Genomic DNA, 16,131 nt, shown 5'->3' with positions numbered 1-16,131 from the left:
GTACATTTGCGGTTTATGGGGATCCACACTGCCAATTTATCTCGACAGGTAGCGCATAAGCGAACCGGCTCAACCGGCCGTATACTACCTCTGTATATTACCATCTGTGGAACCCGCTATACTGAGCTCTCAAACACCATAATTTTAATTGTACGAGCTTCCAGGTATCATACATCTTCAAACAATGTTGATTTTGACACTGACATTGACTGGACCTCTTGTGGCGCCCTCCGAGATCAGTTTTGCCTGTGGATCCTCATCAATGAGTGTTTGTTTTGAAATTATACTTATTTGAAACCGAAATAGTTATTTGTTCAAAAAGATAGCAAAGTTAATTTTCGTGAGTGCCTAGTTTGAACCCCGAGCGGGCGAAGGATTTCTTAGTTCGAATTCCTGAGTGTAGCGAGGGATTTTTTTTTTGCACAAGAAACTTTGCTATCGTGTCATACATATAATTTTTCACCTCAATAGCGAAAAAATACAAGATATAAAAAATCTGATTTTAATAATATTTAATTTGTTTACAGTGAGTATGATGGAAGACCCCAGCGGCAATCAAATGGTGAAGTGCGTCGGGACGTACAAACCTACCGCCGCGCAGCAGGTGTCGCCGCTCATCCTCAATAAACAAGTAAGTTGTTTACAACCTAATTAGCGCTAATTTGCGATAGTCCAGTGTCAATCATGAACGATTCGTTCAATTGACCCGGGTTCGTAAAAGTATTGATGATTGCAATCATTCGTTTTGAACGATCCGGTTCAACCAATCGCCAAGATCCAAGAACGAAACTAAAAAATTGGCTGTCTGTAAAGTCGGTTTACTGACGATAGTTGAACGTGACAACAAAGGCCGATTGTGCTTCTTTGTCGCTCTTACCGCGCTCTCGCTTGCACTTCAAGCCTTACATGGAACGCCTCAGAGCGAGGTAACGCCGCATGAGTCATGTTTTTTCGTGCGTGCAGCCGGCTCTATCGAATTATAAGACGTTGTCACGTCAAAAAATACAGATCACAGGTCATTTAATAATACAGTATTGTGGCAAACCCTGCAAATACACTGAAGTTTAAGAGTGTCTGGCAGGGTTTACCACGATACTAAGTGTCTGGCAATGCATGACGTGATTTCTAATACTGTTCCGAAGAAAATATAAAAAAATTGCAAAAACTTTGATGAAAGATTTTATGCACCTTTGTTACCTGATATGATCGAAGTCATAGCTGCTGATCATTCCTCCCTGGGCTGGGGACAATGTGCAAATAAACTTTCAGCTTTTAAAAAGAAGCGAAGGTCTGGCGCTCACAGGCTCTTACTCTATTAGGTTTTTTTTTTAACCCCCGACCCAAAAAGAGGGGTGTTATAAGTTTGACGTGTGTATGTGTGTATCTGTGTATCTGTGTATCTGTCTGTGGCATCGTAGCGCCTAAACGAATGAACCGATTTTAATTTAGTTTTTTTTGTTTGAAAGGTGGCTTGATCGAGAGTGTTCTTAGCTATAATCTAAAAAAATTGGTTTAGCCGTTTAAGAGTTATCAGCTCTTTTCTAGTTTTCTTTTAGAAAAGAAGGTTAGATAACCGTTAGGTTCATAATATTATGTCAATAGACAAATGTCAAGCTGTCAAGATGGACGTTGCCTAAATACATAATTATTTATTTGAAAATGATGTTTTGGAAAACTCAAATACTTTGGATCGTCGGGGGTGTTATAAATTTTTAATTTACACTTGTTAATTTTACGATCATTAATTAACTATCTGTCATAGAATGCCAAAAAAGCACCTCGCAAGCGAAAGATCCCAGTTCTCCTTAAAGGCAAACCCATACCAACAAGCTAACTGGGAGTGCCTGTATGATGCCATTTAAAAATTTATTGGGTTTCCTCCAGGTTAGCGCTTCTATGATTTATCAAGTGAGATCGTAGTTAAAAGTATAGTTAGTTACAAGAAGTAGAAGATTTGATTTCATTGATAGTGATTTTTGTCCCATTACAATGTGATCTACTCTACTAGCCCTGACCGCGACTTCGTACGCGTTGATTTAGGTTTTTAACTACATTTTTAAAGTATACGGACGGACCCTGGTGGTAAAATCTTCTGCTGTCCGTCCGTTTGTCTGGATGTATGTCAGCGGGCTGTACCTCATAAACCGTAATAGACGGTTGAAATTTTTACAGAGTAGATATCTATAAAAACAAATAATAAAAATTTCAAAATGGCTGCCAGCCAAATTAAACTTAACAAGTACATACAAATAGTGTTATCGTGTACGATGGTATGGAACCCTTGGTGTGCGAATACGACTCGCGCTTGACTGGTTTATATTTGCTTCTTTCAGATAATAAGCAACGACGAAAACGCAGCCAAGAAAGTGATGACATCAGGCGGTTACCTAATAGTGGGAGCGGGGAACAATACTTCCCTAACAAGCAATAGACGCACACACCCCGTCCAGTACACATACAACACGTGAGATACATCGCTGTGAAACAGACAACTTGTAGCTATGTGCAAGTGAATACTCTACGTACAGGGTATGTGCAATATGTAAGATGAACTGGTGTGAAATGATGACTATAGCTATTATGGTTCAAGTGAATACTGTAAATACAGGATATACGCAACATGTGAAGTGTGTGCTTTGAAAATATAATTGATGGCTATTAAAGTCCAAGCAGAGCGAACCAATTCAAAATATTCAATTAAACTTTTACAAGTATTTTGAGTACTCGGTTTGATCCTAAGGGCCGGCGCACATGGCGGAGCGCAGCGCAGAGCATTTTTCACAGTCAAAATATTATGGACATAGTTCTCATTGAAATAATATCAAAAATCGATTGTGTATCCGTGCGGATACTAGCGCATCCGCGCGCAGTCCCGCGCGCGCATTTTCTGGTAGAAATTCGCGTAATGTGTCACGCGATTAGAAAACTTCGCGGGCATGCTCTGCGCTGCGCTCCGCCATATGTGCCCCGGCCCAAAATCGACGATATTTCAAATATTAGGCTATGGGTTACATGAAATCAAAGAAAAATAAGCGATTCATAAGCTACTTAGGTATATAATGTAGGTAACCATTTGACGCCTGCCAGTGACGTCGAAGCCTCAACGTTTTGTGTTCCAAGCTCCCTAACGGTCGTGAATTGTGTTACAAATGAGTGAGTACTGTGTGTAAAATGCGAAGTGAACTGCTTTGAAATAGATTCATAATATTGTACATATACATACATAATAAGGATTCCTTTTTCTCTCTGGAGATACGGAACCCTAAGAAATGCAAAAAAAATCGTCAGTGACGAAAACACAGATTAAAAATTCTAAGCTTGGAACTTTCTCGCTTTTGAGGACTCAGAATCATGTTTTAAATTCCTAATTTCAGTTTTCGTGGTACATGTTTATTTTAATGTACAGGTTGAGCGTACATTACAGTGTAAGTATGTATCCAAAAAAATAATTCTCATGAATATTGGAGTATTATTATGTATTTTAATTTTGGTCATAGATGAGATCATGGGATCATAAATCACACACTGAGAATATTAATATTTCATATTATAGTGCGTAAATTTTGACAAAGGACTGCTCTGTGTCAACTGTCATGCCAAAAGTTCGATTTAGTACGGTAAAAAATGGTTATAATGCGTACAATTTAAGTTCTCGCCATTTTAGCTATATGTTGTCAATATTATAGCATATATATAGAGCAAATATGGCGAAAATTTTCAAAATTTACGCATTATAAAATTTTATAATTGTGAGCTATTAATATTCCTCTTTTGATTATATAATTTCTACTTTATGTAGTTATATTTTTTAAGTAAGTAATGGACATTATTTTTATTTAATCATAGCCATAGTTTTTACTATTGTAAAGATTCATTTTTATTTTTGTGATCACATTGAGTAGGTAGTGTTATTTGAAATCAATGTATTTATTGCTTTTATTAATTGTTATTTTATAGTTGAACATCAAAAGCTTAAATTAACATGCTGCATAATTAGATAAAAAATAAATAATAAATAAATATAAATAATATAAATCATAAAACAGGTGCACACCAAGAGCAGTTTTGTTTTTTTAATGAGGAACTTTCGAGGGTTTGTTCCTTAGGAAGCCTCACAGCTGGCACTGTTCATGCCCTTCCAAGGAAAGTCGTAGATTTTTTCTTAAATCGAACTTTTGTGCTTTTTTACAAAAAATAGCGAGCAAACGAGCAGGCGGGTCACCTGATGTTAAGTGATTACCGCCACCCATATTAGCACCACCAGAGGAACCGCTGATGCGTTGCCGGCATTTGAGGAATTTGTTGGTCCGCCCCTTGAATAACCTTGTTGTAATCTATTTATCGAAATCTGAGAGTGTTTTTTTAGTATTTTTAGAAAACTGAAACATTACGGAAAATGTTACTTGTTTTTTTTTATAACTTCACCTGTTTTTAACAGTATATGAATTTATTAGTTATTCCTACACTAGAATAATATAGTCCAATCCAATAATAAATCCAAGCGAATCGTTTGCTTGGATTTTTTAAAATCCTGTACGAATTCTTTGATCTGGATAAAAAGTAGCATCCTTTTCCTACTTCCTTGGAAAGGCATGAAGAGCGCCATCTAAGAGGCTTTCAAAGCAGACGCCTTGGAAAGTTCCTCATTGAATAATGAAAATGTATCAAACACGAAAAATTTGTCTTCAGGTTTTTCTAATGTTTGCCTGGTTTTAGTTCCAGCTACTTGACTTCCTGATATAATAAGTATATCATGTAAAAACCTAGTTGTCATCCTAGTGCATAAGTAGTTATGTGCAAATATTTCAACATATATAGACATATGTGTTACGTAAAAAATGTGGCTTATTTAAAACACATAGTTGGTTAAATTAAGGTAATTAATTTTACTAAGACTGGTAACTTTAAGTTTGTATCGTGCTGATAATAATATTCTTGTTAGGGATGTTATGAAACTCAACTAATGAATATCCAAAAAAATTACCTATCTGAAATCTTGACCAAATCTGTATTGTGAAACTCAGTATCGTCCCAAAATTTTATTAGAAACATCTAATAAAATTTAGGGACGATATTGAGTTTCAAAAGGGATATCAGCTTATTTAAGTTTTTGATGGCCCCCGTACCGCTTGCAATTTGTTTTGATACATTTAACAGAGCTCTCTCCGTCACTTACTCCATACAATCGTAGTTCCCATTTCATTTGAATATTAAGCAACCAAAGTCCATGTAATTTTGCAGACATAGTCTAGAAACTAATATCTGTGTCTGTGGTGTTTTAGATTTTTCTAAAAATATGTAGTTTTAAAATTACAGGGGTTCAAAGATTTGTATTTTTCTTTAAAAAAAGGCCCAACTTTGTGCTCGTTTTTCTAGACAACGAAGCAATTTAATGAAATTTGGAAAAACCACAGACCTAGAAAATTTAATGAATATCATGCAGTAAAAAAATTATCGTTATATATTTTATATTGTTATAATTATGTTGGAACTACGAAAACCAGAAATTACACCCAGAAATCTTGAAAATTTCGTGCTGTCTCGATTTCTGCAAGAGGGGTGGTGAGGTGCGGGGGACGACCAACCCCCGACGGTGACGGGGGGCGGAACTGACAGTCTAAACTGGTCTAAACACACGGGCCACATTTAAACTACACCCGACTCTAAACTTGTCGATAGGTCTAACTAAATACACTGGTACATTTCAACTTGCGTTAGACGTATGCGTTACCTACTCAGACGTTGCCTGTAGATAAAAATATGTCTCATGTTTGCTGGCAATAGCGCATGCATCAAACCCTGCAAGTTGCAACTCTCTTGCAACCTATTCCTCACGCAATACGCACAGCTTTAATATTATAATTTTTGACAATGTATACTATATGTAATGCCATATCACAGGTCACTCTCTGATTTATTGCTAACAATTTACTTCCAAATCAATTCCAAATGCAAAGAAATCTAAGTGTGTTCAATTCACACTGCCCAATACCAGGACCTTAAATGACATAAATTCATTGATTAATAATCATATATTGAAAATAAAGGAGAACCCCGTGTTTCTCGGTATAACGTTAGATGCAAAGCTTCTATGGAACACCCACATATCAACACTTGATGGTAAACTCAGCTCTGCTGCTTACACTGTTAGAAAAATTCGACAGGTACTGACGTGGAAACTGCAAAAATTGTATATTTTGCCTATATTCACTGTATTATGTCTTACGGACTCTTGCTATGAGATAAAGCGATAGATATTGAGAAAAAAATGTATTACAGAAAAGGACAGGACGTGCAATTTATAATTTAAAACCGCGCGCTGCCATACAATAAAAATATAAGGAAATAAGTACCTTATTTATTATCTTATAGTAGCTTTTAAATATATTTACAACTAGCTAATGCCCACAGCTTTGCTCGCGTGGATTTAGGTTTTTGAAAATCCCGATCCTTTCATTTCCCAGAACAAAAGTTGCCTCTCCGTAATAGCCCGTCCCCGGGATGCAACTTGTTTCTGTATCACGTAAGAACATTTAAACGGATGATCCTTTTCAAATCCCGAGGGATCACCAGGATTTAGGAATGCAATTTCTTACAGCATCAGGGTTGAGGTCAACGACAAAGTATTTACTTGGTATAGATACCTTCAATATCAATTAATAATCAACACTTTTTAAATCCCATTAGCTTTAGTAGTCAGGTCCCCTGCAACATCAGGATTGAGGAGTTGGAATCCAAATTTTTTATTGAACAATGTCGCAAACTTTCTTTATCGATTAAAAAAACTAGCCAAAATTACGCAGTTAGGTTACCTGCCAAATTTCATGGTTTTGAGTCAACGGGAAGTACCCTAGAGGTTTTCTTGACACACTCGACAGACAGAGAGATAGACAACAAAGTGATCCTATAAGAGTTCTGTTTTTCGTTTTGAGGTACGAAACCCTAGAAACGTAGGAACGGCATTCCGAACCAGTGGTAAATTTTTCTGACCATTCAAAAACACTTTGAAGTTTACCTAAAAGTTTACAGGAATAAAAATTAATCATTGTATTCCATTCCATTTCATTCTATTCCATTCTGTTCAAAGATAAATAGATTATAAAAATATTTGTCACCGAAACAATACCTAATTTACGATACATCAACCAATATCAATTTTACTGATGACAATCTGACTATTACCAAAGTGAACGACTACTATAATATCTATTATATACGACTAACATAATATGTATTATAAATTGTGTGCCGTTTGCATTCTCACTAAGTTCTCATTAAGTTTGTTTTATTTGGTTAAACTTTCTGGCATTTATATTGTTATGACGTTTAATTGGCAAACAGTCTGTTTATTGGCTGAAACTCAAAAATTCAGCCAATCACAACAAATAAAATATTTTAATAATGATTGATGCAGCTTTCTGTAATCGAAAACAAAATATTTGACATTAACTTGAATGTGACAGTGATTTCCGAGTAGGGTTGCCAGAGGCCCCGTATTTTACTGGTTACTGGTTGGTATTTCAGGATACAGAAACCCGTAATTATGAAAATAAAATATGAGGCAAATAAAACTAAATATTTTTAGGGTTCCGTACCTCAAAAGCAAAAAGGAAATAGGATCAATTCGCTGTCTGTCTGTCTGTCCGTCTGTCTGTCTTTCCGTCTGTCCGTCTGTCTGTCTGTCCATCTGTCCGTCTGTCCGTCTCTTCGTCTGTCATGTGTTCATGAACAAATATTAGTATTTTCAATTTTCAAAGTAACTAAATATTAAATCAAGTGGGTCAATTAAGTATGAAATTAAATATGAAAGGACTTTACCAGTACATTCTAAGACAGATTTTTATTTATTTTTATGCATATTTTTTTTAATGCATAACAGTTTTGATTTCTTGTGTAAAATGTCGAAAAAAAATACCCGAATACGGAACCCTCGGTGCGTGAGTCTGACTCGCACTTGGCCGGTTTTTTACAAATTCAGCCGGGTTGGCTTGCGAAACCAAACGCTGACGTTATGTCCAGTAGAAAGAATACATATTTTCCTTGTGCGACAATGCGTAGAATAATACCTGCGTAGCCGAAACCCACTCGATTTTGATCATGGCCGTAGCCAAAGAGGCGGAGGTTGGTTTTAGGATCTAAGCCTTTTTTTATACAAGTTAGCCCTTGACTTTAATCTCTCCTAGTGGTAATAGTGCAGTCTAATTTCTTGGCCGGTAGGGCCATACTAACCATATAACTAGCCATGACCCAAGCCTCCCACCAGACCAGAAATTTAGAAATGGCCACTGCGTCTGGGAGACCGTCAAAAACCTAAACCTAAAATAATACTTACACTATTTCTTGCATTTGCTTACCAATTTTTTTTGGAAATATATCAAACATTTCGCGCTCGCTTCACTCGCGTTTTGAATTTGTATTACTTGGTGTATGCCCCGCAATTTCGTCTGCATGAATTTAGGTTTTTAAAAATTCCGTGGGGGATTTTCCGGGATAAAAAGCTTATGTTCGTTTCTGGGGTGCAAGTTACCTCTGAATAGTAAGTATCAAAATTTTGGTAAAGAAGTATCTTGCTATGGCTAAACTCGTTTCCCTTTCACTTATTTTTTTCTGTATTGAACCAAAAACACTTACGCTCACTGCGCTGCGCTTTTTCATTGTTGTATTTTATTCCACTATCAAATTGAAAGGCGAAATTCAACTAACCAGGTAATTAGCCCATAAAGTTGAGCGAACGTATTTTTCCTCATGACAGGATTCAGTTCCGGCCCTGATAAAACCTCTCCCGAAATCAATTCCTGGCTACGGCCATGGTATTGATACTTTGAAGGTGGAATTACAAGTTAAATGTAATTTTAAGTTAACATGCATTTTGTTTTACAAAATGAAGAGTTTTTAAAAGCTATTGAAATAAATAAATAATCTTTTATTTAAAACCACATTGCAAACACAGTTCACCGATCAAGACCCGGCAACATACAGAGAAAAAATACAAAACATACAAATAAACTGGAATATCTAAATAAGCTTTCAGAGAGAACCACCGCCTATTTCTTCAAATACAATAATAAACAATACAATAATACAACAATATATAAGAAACAATGTCTCCCGTAAACAAATCTAAACCCCGTATTTTTGATGGTGGTAGCCTGTAAATCTAAAAGAGGCAGGTGGCAACCCTACACCTACCCTACACCTAGACAGAATGAAAAATTTGTTTTCATTACTCGGCAAGCCTACTGCCAAAGTTTGACAGAAAGTGTGGCGGTAGTTGTGACCTCTGATTGGCCGACTCTCTTTCACTATTTGCTAAAATTGATGATTGCAACAACAATTTTTGCTTTTTTGTAATCGAAAACAGAACACGGACGTCAAACAGGTTGACTAATTGCAATCATTTCTGACCGGCTAACATTGTTCCGCTAGTGGCTCAAACTCACTGTCGCAGCAAGAACATGGTAAATTCAGCCAATCACAGCAATTTGAATTGGATATCACAAATGTACCGATCTAGGAACCGAGAATGCACGAACCAGGGCAGATAGAGATAAGAACAATAATATCATACGTAGGAAATCGACGGGGGCTTGTTGACAAGTATCCTCTTAAATCCGAAATAATTATTACAAATCTGTATGCGTCACTGTAACCGATAAAATAAGTACCCTTAAAATATCCAAATCCGAAATCTCATAGCCCTAACAGTTCTGCCGTCCTAACGAAGAGAGCAATAACTAGGTTTCGACTACTTTCGAGATATTCGCGGTTATGATTAGCTACTTACAAATCGTAATATTACATATTGCAGTTTTGATAACCAACAGAACCGAAACTACTGAAGATACAAAAAAGACGTCTAAGGCGAAAATATAGAGCTCATTTTCCTGATTACGGATATGGTCTTAAGTCAATTTGCCCAAAAACTCGACTTATTGTACTCTTTGTTAGGACGGCAGAGTTGATTCTTGTATAGGCTTAGTAAGGCACTTTGTAAATAATGTTTAGGCAAGTTTCTTTAAATGTCATGCAAGACATGGCTCGATCATTATGTTAATACCTACATTATTATCAATCGGCATGCGCCACCGCCTTTATGACAAAGTAAATATAGATTGAGTTTTATCAACATAGACGCCACGCCAATTTGTGAGCAGTGTACAGTACAACTACTTTTATAAGTTACGCCGATGTACCTGCGCAGAATTCTTACTTTTGAATGGCGCGAAAATATCTCAGCCAATCATAGCGCGCGTCCGTCCGCTATTGGTTGTTGGCTACGCGCCATGTTTTGTACGCGCGAATTATAAGCGAGATGGCGAGTCTCTGTTGCTCTTGTATTTAAAATCTTACTGTCAAGCAATAAAGTCTGTATTTCATTGGTGTAAATTCGTTTTCAGTCGGGCGTCAGGTTGCGCTTTTTACGCAACCGAATTTTACCGATACGACAGTGATAGTACTGTTTACAATATTAAAATATCATTTGAAACATTTTAATCAGTATAGTTTCCATACATGGTGATTTATTTTCTCACACCTAGTTATACTTAGTTGCAACAACTATTAAATCAACTATCAAATCTTAAAAATATGCTGAAAATATTAAGATCAAGTGCAAATAAAATTATTGTGCTATGTATATCATAAGGTATTGTGGCTAATTCTGTTGTACACTATCTCTTAACTATAATATAGGTCTTAAAATTATATCCCTTTCATAATAATGCAGTAAAGGATAACACTAGATTTAGACCTGTCAAATTAGTTTAGAGATATTGTATAACAGACAGCCACAGTTGTACATAATTATTGACTATCTTAAAACAATTACTAAATTAGCATTATATTTTAATGTGCATTAAGGTTTTTTGGAGGCAAGTCGCTTCTAGTATGTAAGTTCTGAAATGTTTTAGTTTCAATATACAAATGTCGATATCATTGTTGTTTCATTCCTATAAAAATACTAGATAACCTAATATACTAGTGTTTAAAATGCCTTTGTTCACATAAGGACACCCAGAAAGACAGATTCTGAAAAAGATGGATTCTTAAATCAACAGATTCTCACAGGGACAGATATGATACTGAGGCAATTCAATAAGAGAGGAAGATAATTTTTTTTTTCTTTCCACATTACTCATGTAACATTCACTTTTTTTTCTTTCATTTATTTATTTTTCCCATTTTATCCTATTTTTAAACAACAAAAAAAAAATAACAAAAACAAAAAAAAATAACAGAAACACAGAAAAAATAACAGAAACAACAAAAAATAAAATAACATCAACAACAAAATCAATAAATAACAGAAACAAAAGAGAAATAAAATAACATAAACAACAAAAAACTAAAGTAGCGGAAAAAAAAACATTGAATAAAAATATAACATTCACTTATTTTTATTTTTGTTTATTGCAGTAATTTATTGTTAGTGGTACCTATAGCTTACGACAGGTCGAGATTCACCCGTATTCACAAACATTACTATGAGGTCTTATAGTGTGCTCGAACGCACTGTCCGTTCCACCAATTAGATGACTGTATCACGTCAATTTACAATGATCTGATTGGTGGAACCTACGCTATGCGTTCGAGCGCACTGTGAGACCTCATAGTAACGATTGTGAATACGGTCGTGAGAATCTGTCCCTATGCAAACAAAAGTTATCAACATAATAACATGTAAAGCAACTGATTATTTTAGAAGCTTGAGGTTTTGCATAAAGGGATATCTATTGTGGGGAATACCCCATAATTAGAACGAATTCATCTAAGCAGTTTTAGGTAATGAAGATGCCCACAAAGAAAGGATTTTCGAAAACCGAGTGAAGCAGAAAAACCACACTGTTGATTTAAGTCATTATTTATTGATGAAAATTTTAAAATCACATCAAAAAAACTTACCAAACACTATTACAGTATCATACATTATCACAGCTGATCAGTTCTTAACTAAATTACTAGAGTAAGAGTTGCTGCACACAAGATAGCTTGAGGCATTGAGCACTGGACAACACTGACTGATCAAGCAGTTGATTTGCACCGAGCAGTTGTACAACTGCTTGGTGCAGTCACACTGCTTTCAAGCTGTCTTGCATGACATTGAAAAGAAAGGAAGGTGATTAAAAATATGCAAATCACAGGTTGTAGTCAGTCTGTCACACTCAAGAGTCACTGCTTCAAGATGCCCGTGTACAACCCACTCTAACAGAATCACATACTTATATTACTTAACGTGCGTGAGACGGGTCTGCCCGCGAAATTCAAATTTAATTTGGTTTTTTACAATTTGTAAATTAATACGACCAAGTAGGCATATGGTATTTTAATTCCGACAATGGCAGTATTTTCTTCACAGGATTACATAAAAATCTTTACTGGAAAGTGTTCATTTTAAGAAATTAGTCAAATACTAAGTTTGACATGAATTACTCACAAATTAGTTGATACTACAATTAATTTCTAAAACCCTTTCAAGTAAAGATTTTTATATAAACCTGTGAGAATGATATTTCCATTGGCGCAATGAAAGTGCCATAAGCCTACTTTGTCGTATTAGTTTACAAATTGCGAAAAACCTAATTAAATTTGAATTTCGCGGGCAGACCCGTCGCATTAAATGCATTTCTTTGAAGCTTTTTCTATAAATATACGGTCTAATAATATCAAAAGAGAAACTATTGAGAACAAAAGAGAAACAGGTGCTATAATGGCGACCTTACATCTGAAAGCAATCCACTAGAAGAGCCCCACTCGGTAGACTATCTAGGTGGCACAAGACTGACGTGTGGAAGGTGGCACAGGAGACCTATGCCCAGCATTGGTCATCTGTCAGTTTTAATGATGGTGATGATGATAAACATTTTTGGATACCTACTATAACAAATAAATTATAAAATTGCATTATTATAGTATTAATTCAATTGACACAAAAATACTGATCTGCAGAGAAGAATAATAAACATTTAAGAGTATGAAGCAGAATAACTATTAAATAAAAAGTGCCAAACAACATGAAATAACTTTCCTCTTTCATTATATGTATTTAATGGTCAACAATTAATACTCAGCCAAAATCACAATGCATTTTATATACCTTACATAAATACATTCATATTATGTTTAATCCATACTTCCATATCCATACTAATATTATAAATGCGAAAGTGTGTCTGTCTGTCTGTCTGTCTGCTACGTTTTCACGGCCCAACCGCTGAACCGATTTTAATGGAATTTGGTACAGACTTGGAATACATTCCGGGGAAGGACATAGGGTACTTTTTATCCCGGAAAATAAAGGAGTTCCCATGGGATCTAAAAAAATCGAAATCCACGCGGGTGAAGCCGCGGGCATCCCCTAGTAATATTATAAATGCGAAAGTGTGTCTGTCTGTCTGCTACGTTTTCACGGCTCAACCGCTGAACCGATTTTAATGAAATTTGGTACAGAGTTAGCTTACAACCCGGGGACGGACATAGGCTACTTTTTATCCCGAAAAATCAAAGAGTTCCTGCGGGATTCCTAAAGATTCATCCACTTAACCGATTTGTATAAAATTTGGTACCGAAGTATCTTGCGTCCCTGTAATCAAAATAGGCAACTTTTTATCCCGGAAAATCAAACAGTTCCCACGGGATCTATAAAAATCTAAATCCACGCGGACGAAGTCGCGAGCATCCTCTAGTCTCAAATATTTTGATATCACTTTGCAACTCACGATTTGTCAAACTTGTACCACTAACATTATTACATACTTTACTAATAACAAGTGACAACAGATTCTTATAAGAATTGTTAAAAATAAGAACAAAATAAAGTACAGTTAAACAAGAATTTGAGTATAAGTTGGTAGAAGTGTAAAGTATACTACATGATAAATGAATTTGGGTTTTTTAAAATCTTGTGGGAAATCAATTTCCAGGATGCAAGGATGTACCAAATTTCATATAAATTGGTTAATCAGATGGGCCTTTAAGAATCCAGTGGGAACTCTTATAATAAGTAGCCTATGTGCATCCTGGATGTATTCTAATTCTATACCTTTGATAAAAATCAGTGAAGCTGTTGGGCCATGAATATCTAGCAGTCAGACAGACAAGACACACTTTCGCATTTACAATATTAGTATGGATTGTTGATCATCAAGACATCTGCAACTAGATGGTACATACATAAATCATTTTATTCATTATCATTACAAACTAATAATAACAACAACTTATATATTTTTAATTACTGTACATAGCAGCTCCAGCTTTGGCTAACTGGTCAGCCCTTTCATTACCATGTATGCCTTTGTGAGCTTCTACGTAATTCCACTTGATGTAAATTTTATCTTGAATTCTGTCCAAATCCTTGAAGTCTTTCTCATTTTTCACCGGCTCCCCTGACTTAAGTTTCCAGCCGTTTCGTTTCCAACCTGTTAAAGAACAAAAAATATATAAATCAGCAGTTGGGTTCCTTTTTGTTTAGTTGATCTTGGCCGCAGGCCAATACTGTTCATCCTAATTTACCATTAATCCATTTGGTCATTGAGTTGATCAGAAACTTTGAGTCAGTGTTGATAGCTAGCTTATCTACACCATTGTCTATTGCCTGCTGAATGGCTCGTGTAGCAGCTTGAATTTCCCCACAGTTGTTTGTAGCACGGCCTGAGACTGGTTCGCTGAGGTTCAAAGGGTGGCCTTCACCCCAATAGACTCCTAGACCTGCTTTCGCACTCTTTTTACCATTAGCTGAACAAGCACCATCAGTGTAGACATGAACATACCCATTGCTATCTATTTTAAAATTTTTAGAACTGTTTCCCGTATTGAGGCTCTGAGGTTCTATCATTATTGCTTTTCTGTCAGACTTCACGCTTTTTTGTATAATTTTGTCTACACCTTTCTCGAAGCCTTTCAGTCTCTTCTCTATGTCATCCATTTGTTTTACTATAATTGTATTTAGATCATCAGAATCAATGCTGTCGGTAGACGCTCGTCTTGACTTTGTCGATTTTTTCTTTGGTTTAATTGGATCGTCGTGTGAGTTATTTTGATTTGCAGTGCTAAACGGCCTCTTAAGAGTATTAGAGGGTCCGTTGGATGCAAATGATCGAGAGGGTAAGCTCATACCATTATGAGTATTGGAAGCAATCCGTTTTTGAGATTTGTTATCACCATGCGTGTTAATGAAGTCCTGGGCCTCAGTAACTGTGTTGAACTTTTTGTAGCGAGCACCAGAGAATCCTTTTACCTGTGATTCGCAGTCTGCCCAAGAACCAAAGATGCCAGGTGTCCGACCCTTTGCTACGGCGTAGAACGACATATTAGGAATTTTTAAACCTTGTAATAGTATTTCAGTTTTGATTCTTTTAATAATCCGTTGAGGATTAAATATCTTCCATAACATTTAATAATATTATTGTATAAAATCTAATATCTGCACCAGCTGCCCAGCGGCCAGCACCACCAGCACCACCCACCCACAGATCACTATCACACTATATACAGCTATACCCACTGTAGTCTTTGATATACAGTCGCACCACCGTTACAAACAAAACAAAGTGATTTTTATTTTTTATTAACTGGTTTTACGGTTCTGGGTTCTAGCCTTTTTAATTCAGCCAACCGTGCTGAGTTTTTGGAGCGAGTCAGTGCCAAATGCAGTCAGACCTTCGTTATTTTATAAAAGCTGAAAGTTCCTCTACGTATTGCCCCCAACACAGGGAAAAACGATCAGCGACTATAAAGTTTATATCATAGTGGTTTTGGGAGATAACAGGCAACAGAAGTGTAAAAAATCTATTTTTTTAACACATCAGAATAATAGGTATTAGAAATCACGTCCATAAATTGGCAGACATTTAGTGTAGTGGCAAGCCTCTGCCAGACACCCTTATAGTTTAAAAGTTTAAGGGTGTAGGGTTTTGGGTCAATGTTCTACATCAAATACCCAGGTGTGTTACTCATTTCGTCTACGAGCTCGATGTACGTGATACTCAGACCGACGGACAGAAAGCGGATCCTTTTTACCAATTGGGTACAGAACTCTAAAAAGCCACAACTGCCGTGTGGTTGCGGGATCATCACTCGTGGGAAAATATAGAATGTCACGTCGTGTGCGGTGTGTCGTGACCGCAATACATG

At 36.2% G+C, this 16,131-nt stretch overlaps 2 protein-coding genes and 1 long non-coding RNA gene across 5 annotated transcripts in view; 1 reads left to right on the top strand and 2 right to left on the bottom strand.

Annotated features, from left to right (window-relative positions):
• Window positions 1–2,741, top strand: part of LOC123864756 — a 28,687-nt gene extending 25,946 nt beyond the window's left edge. For all 3 annotated transcript variants that reach the window (XM_045905392.1, XM_045905394.1, XM_045905393.1), the window contains 2 exons: window positions 528–631; window positions 2,334–2,741. In XM_045905392.1, coding sequence (XP_045761348.1) covers window positions 528–631; window positions 2,334–2,468 — 239 coding nt within the window. In that variant the 3' untranslated portion in view covers window positions 2,469–2,741. The remainder of the gene's footprint in view (window positions 1–527; window positions 632–2,333) is intronic.
• Window positions 8–6,174, bottom strand: LOC123864840. Its single transcript, XR_006795850.1, has 3 exons — window positions 6,163–6,174; window positions 2,571–2,575; window positions 8–68 (listed from the first exon to the last, which is right to left on the bottom strand). It is a non-coding gene; the product is annotated as an uncharacterized LOC123864840 (long non-coding RNA).
• A 7,400-nt stretch (window positions 6,175–13,574) lies between these two features.
• On the bottom strand, window positions 13,575–15,472 carry LOC123864799 (ribonuclease H1-like). Its single transcript, XM_045905484.1, has 2 exons — window positions 14,512–15,472; window positions 13,575–14,417 (listed from the first exon to the last, which is right to left on the bottom strand). The coding sequence occupies exons 1-2, from the start codon at window positions 15,389–15,391 to the stop codon at window positions 14,227–14,229; spliced, it is 1,071 nt and encodes a 356-aa protein (XP_045761440.1). The 5' UTR covers window positions 15,392–15,472; the 3' UTR covers window positions 13,575–14,226.
• Window positions 15,473–16,131: the final 659 nt, after the last annotated feature.

Source organism: Maniola jurtina, chromosome 4, assembly GCF_905333055.1.
Source record: "Maniola jurtina chromosome 4, ilManJurt1.1, whole genome shotgun sequence".
NCBI lineage: Eukaryota > Metazoa > Arthropoda > Insecta > Lepidoptera > Nymphalidae > Maniola > Maniola jurtina.
Note: the sequence above shows the minus strand (reverse complement) of the source record. Positions and strands in the feature narration are given on the sequence as shown.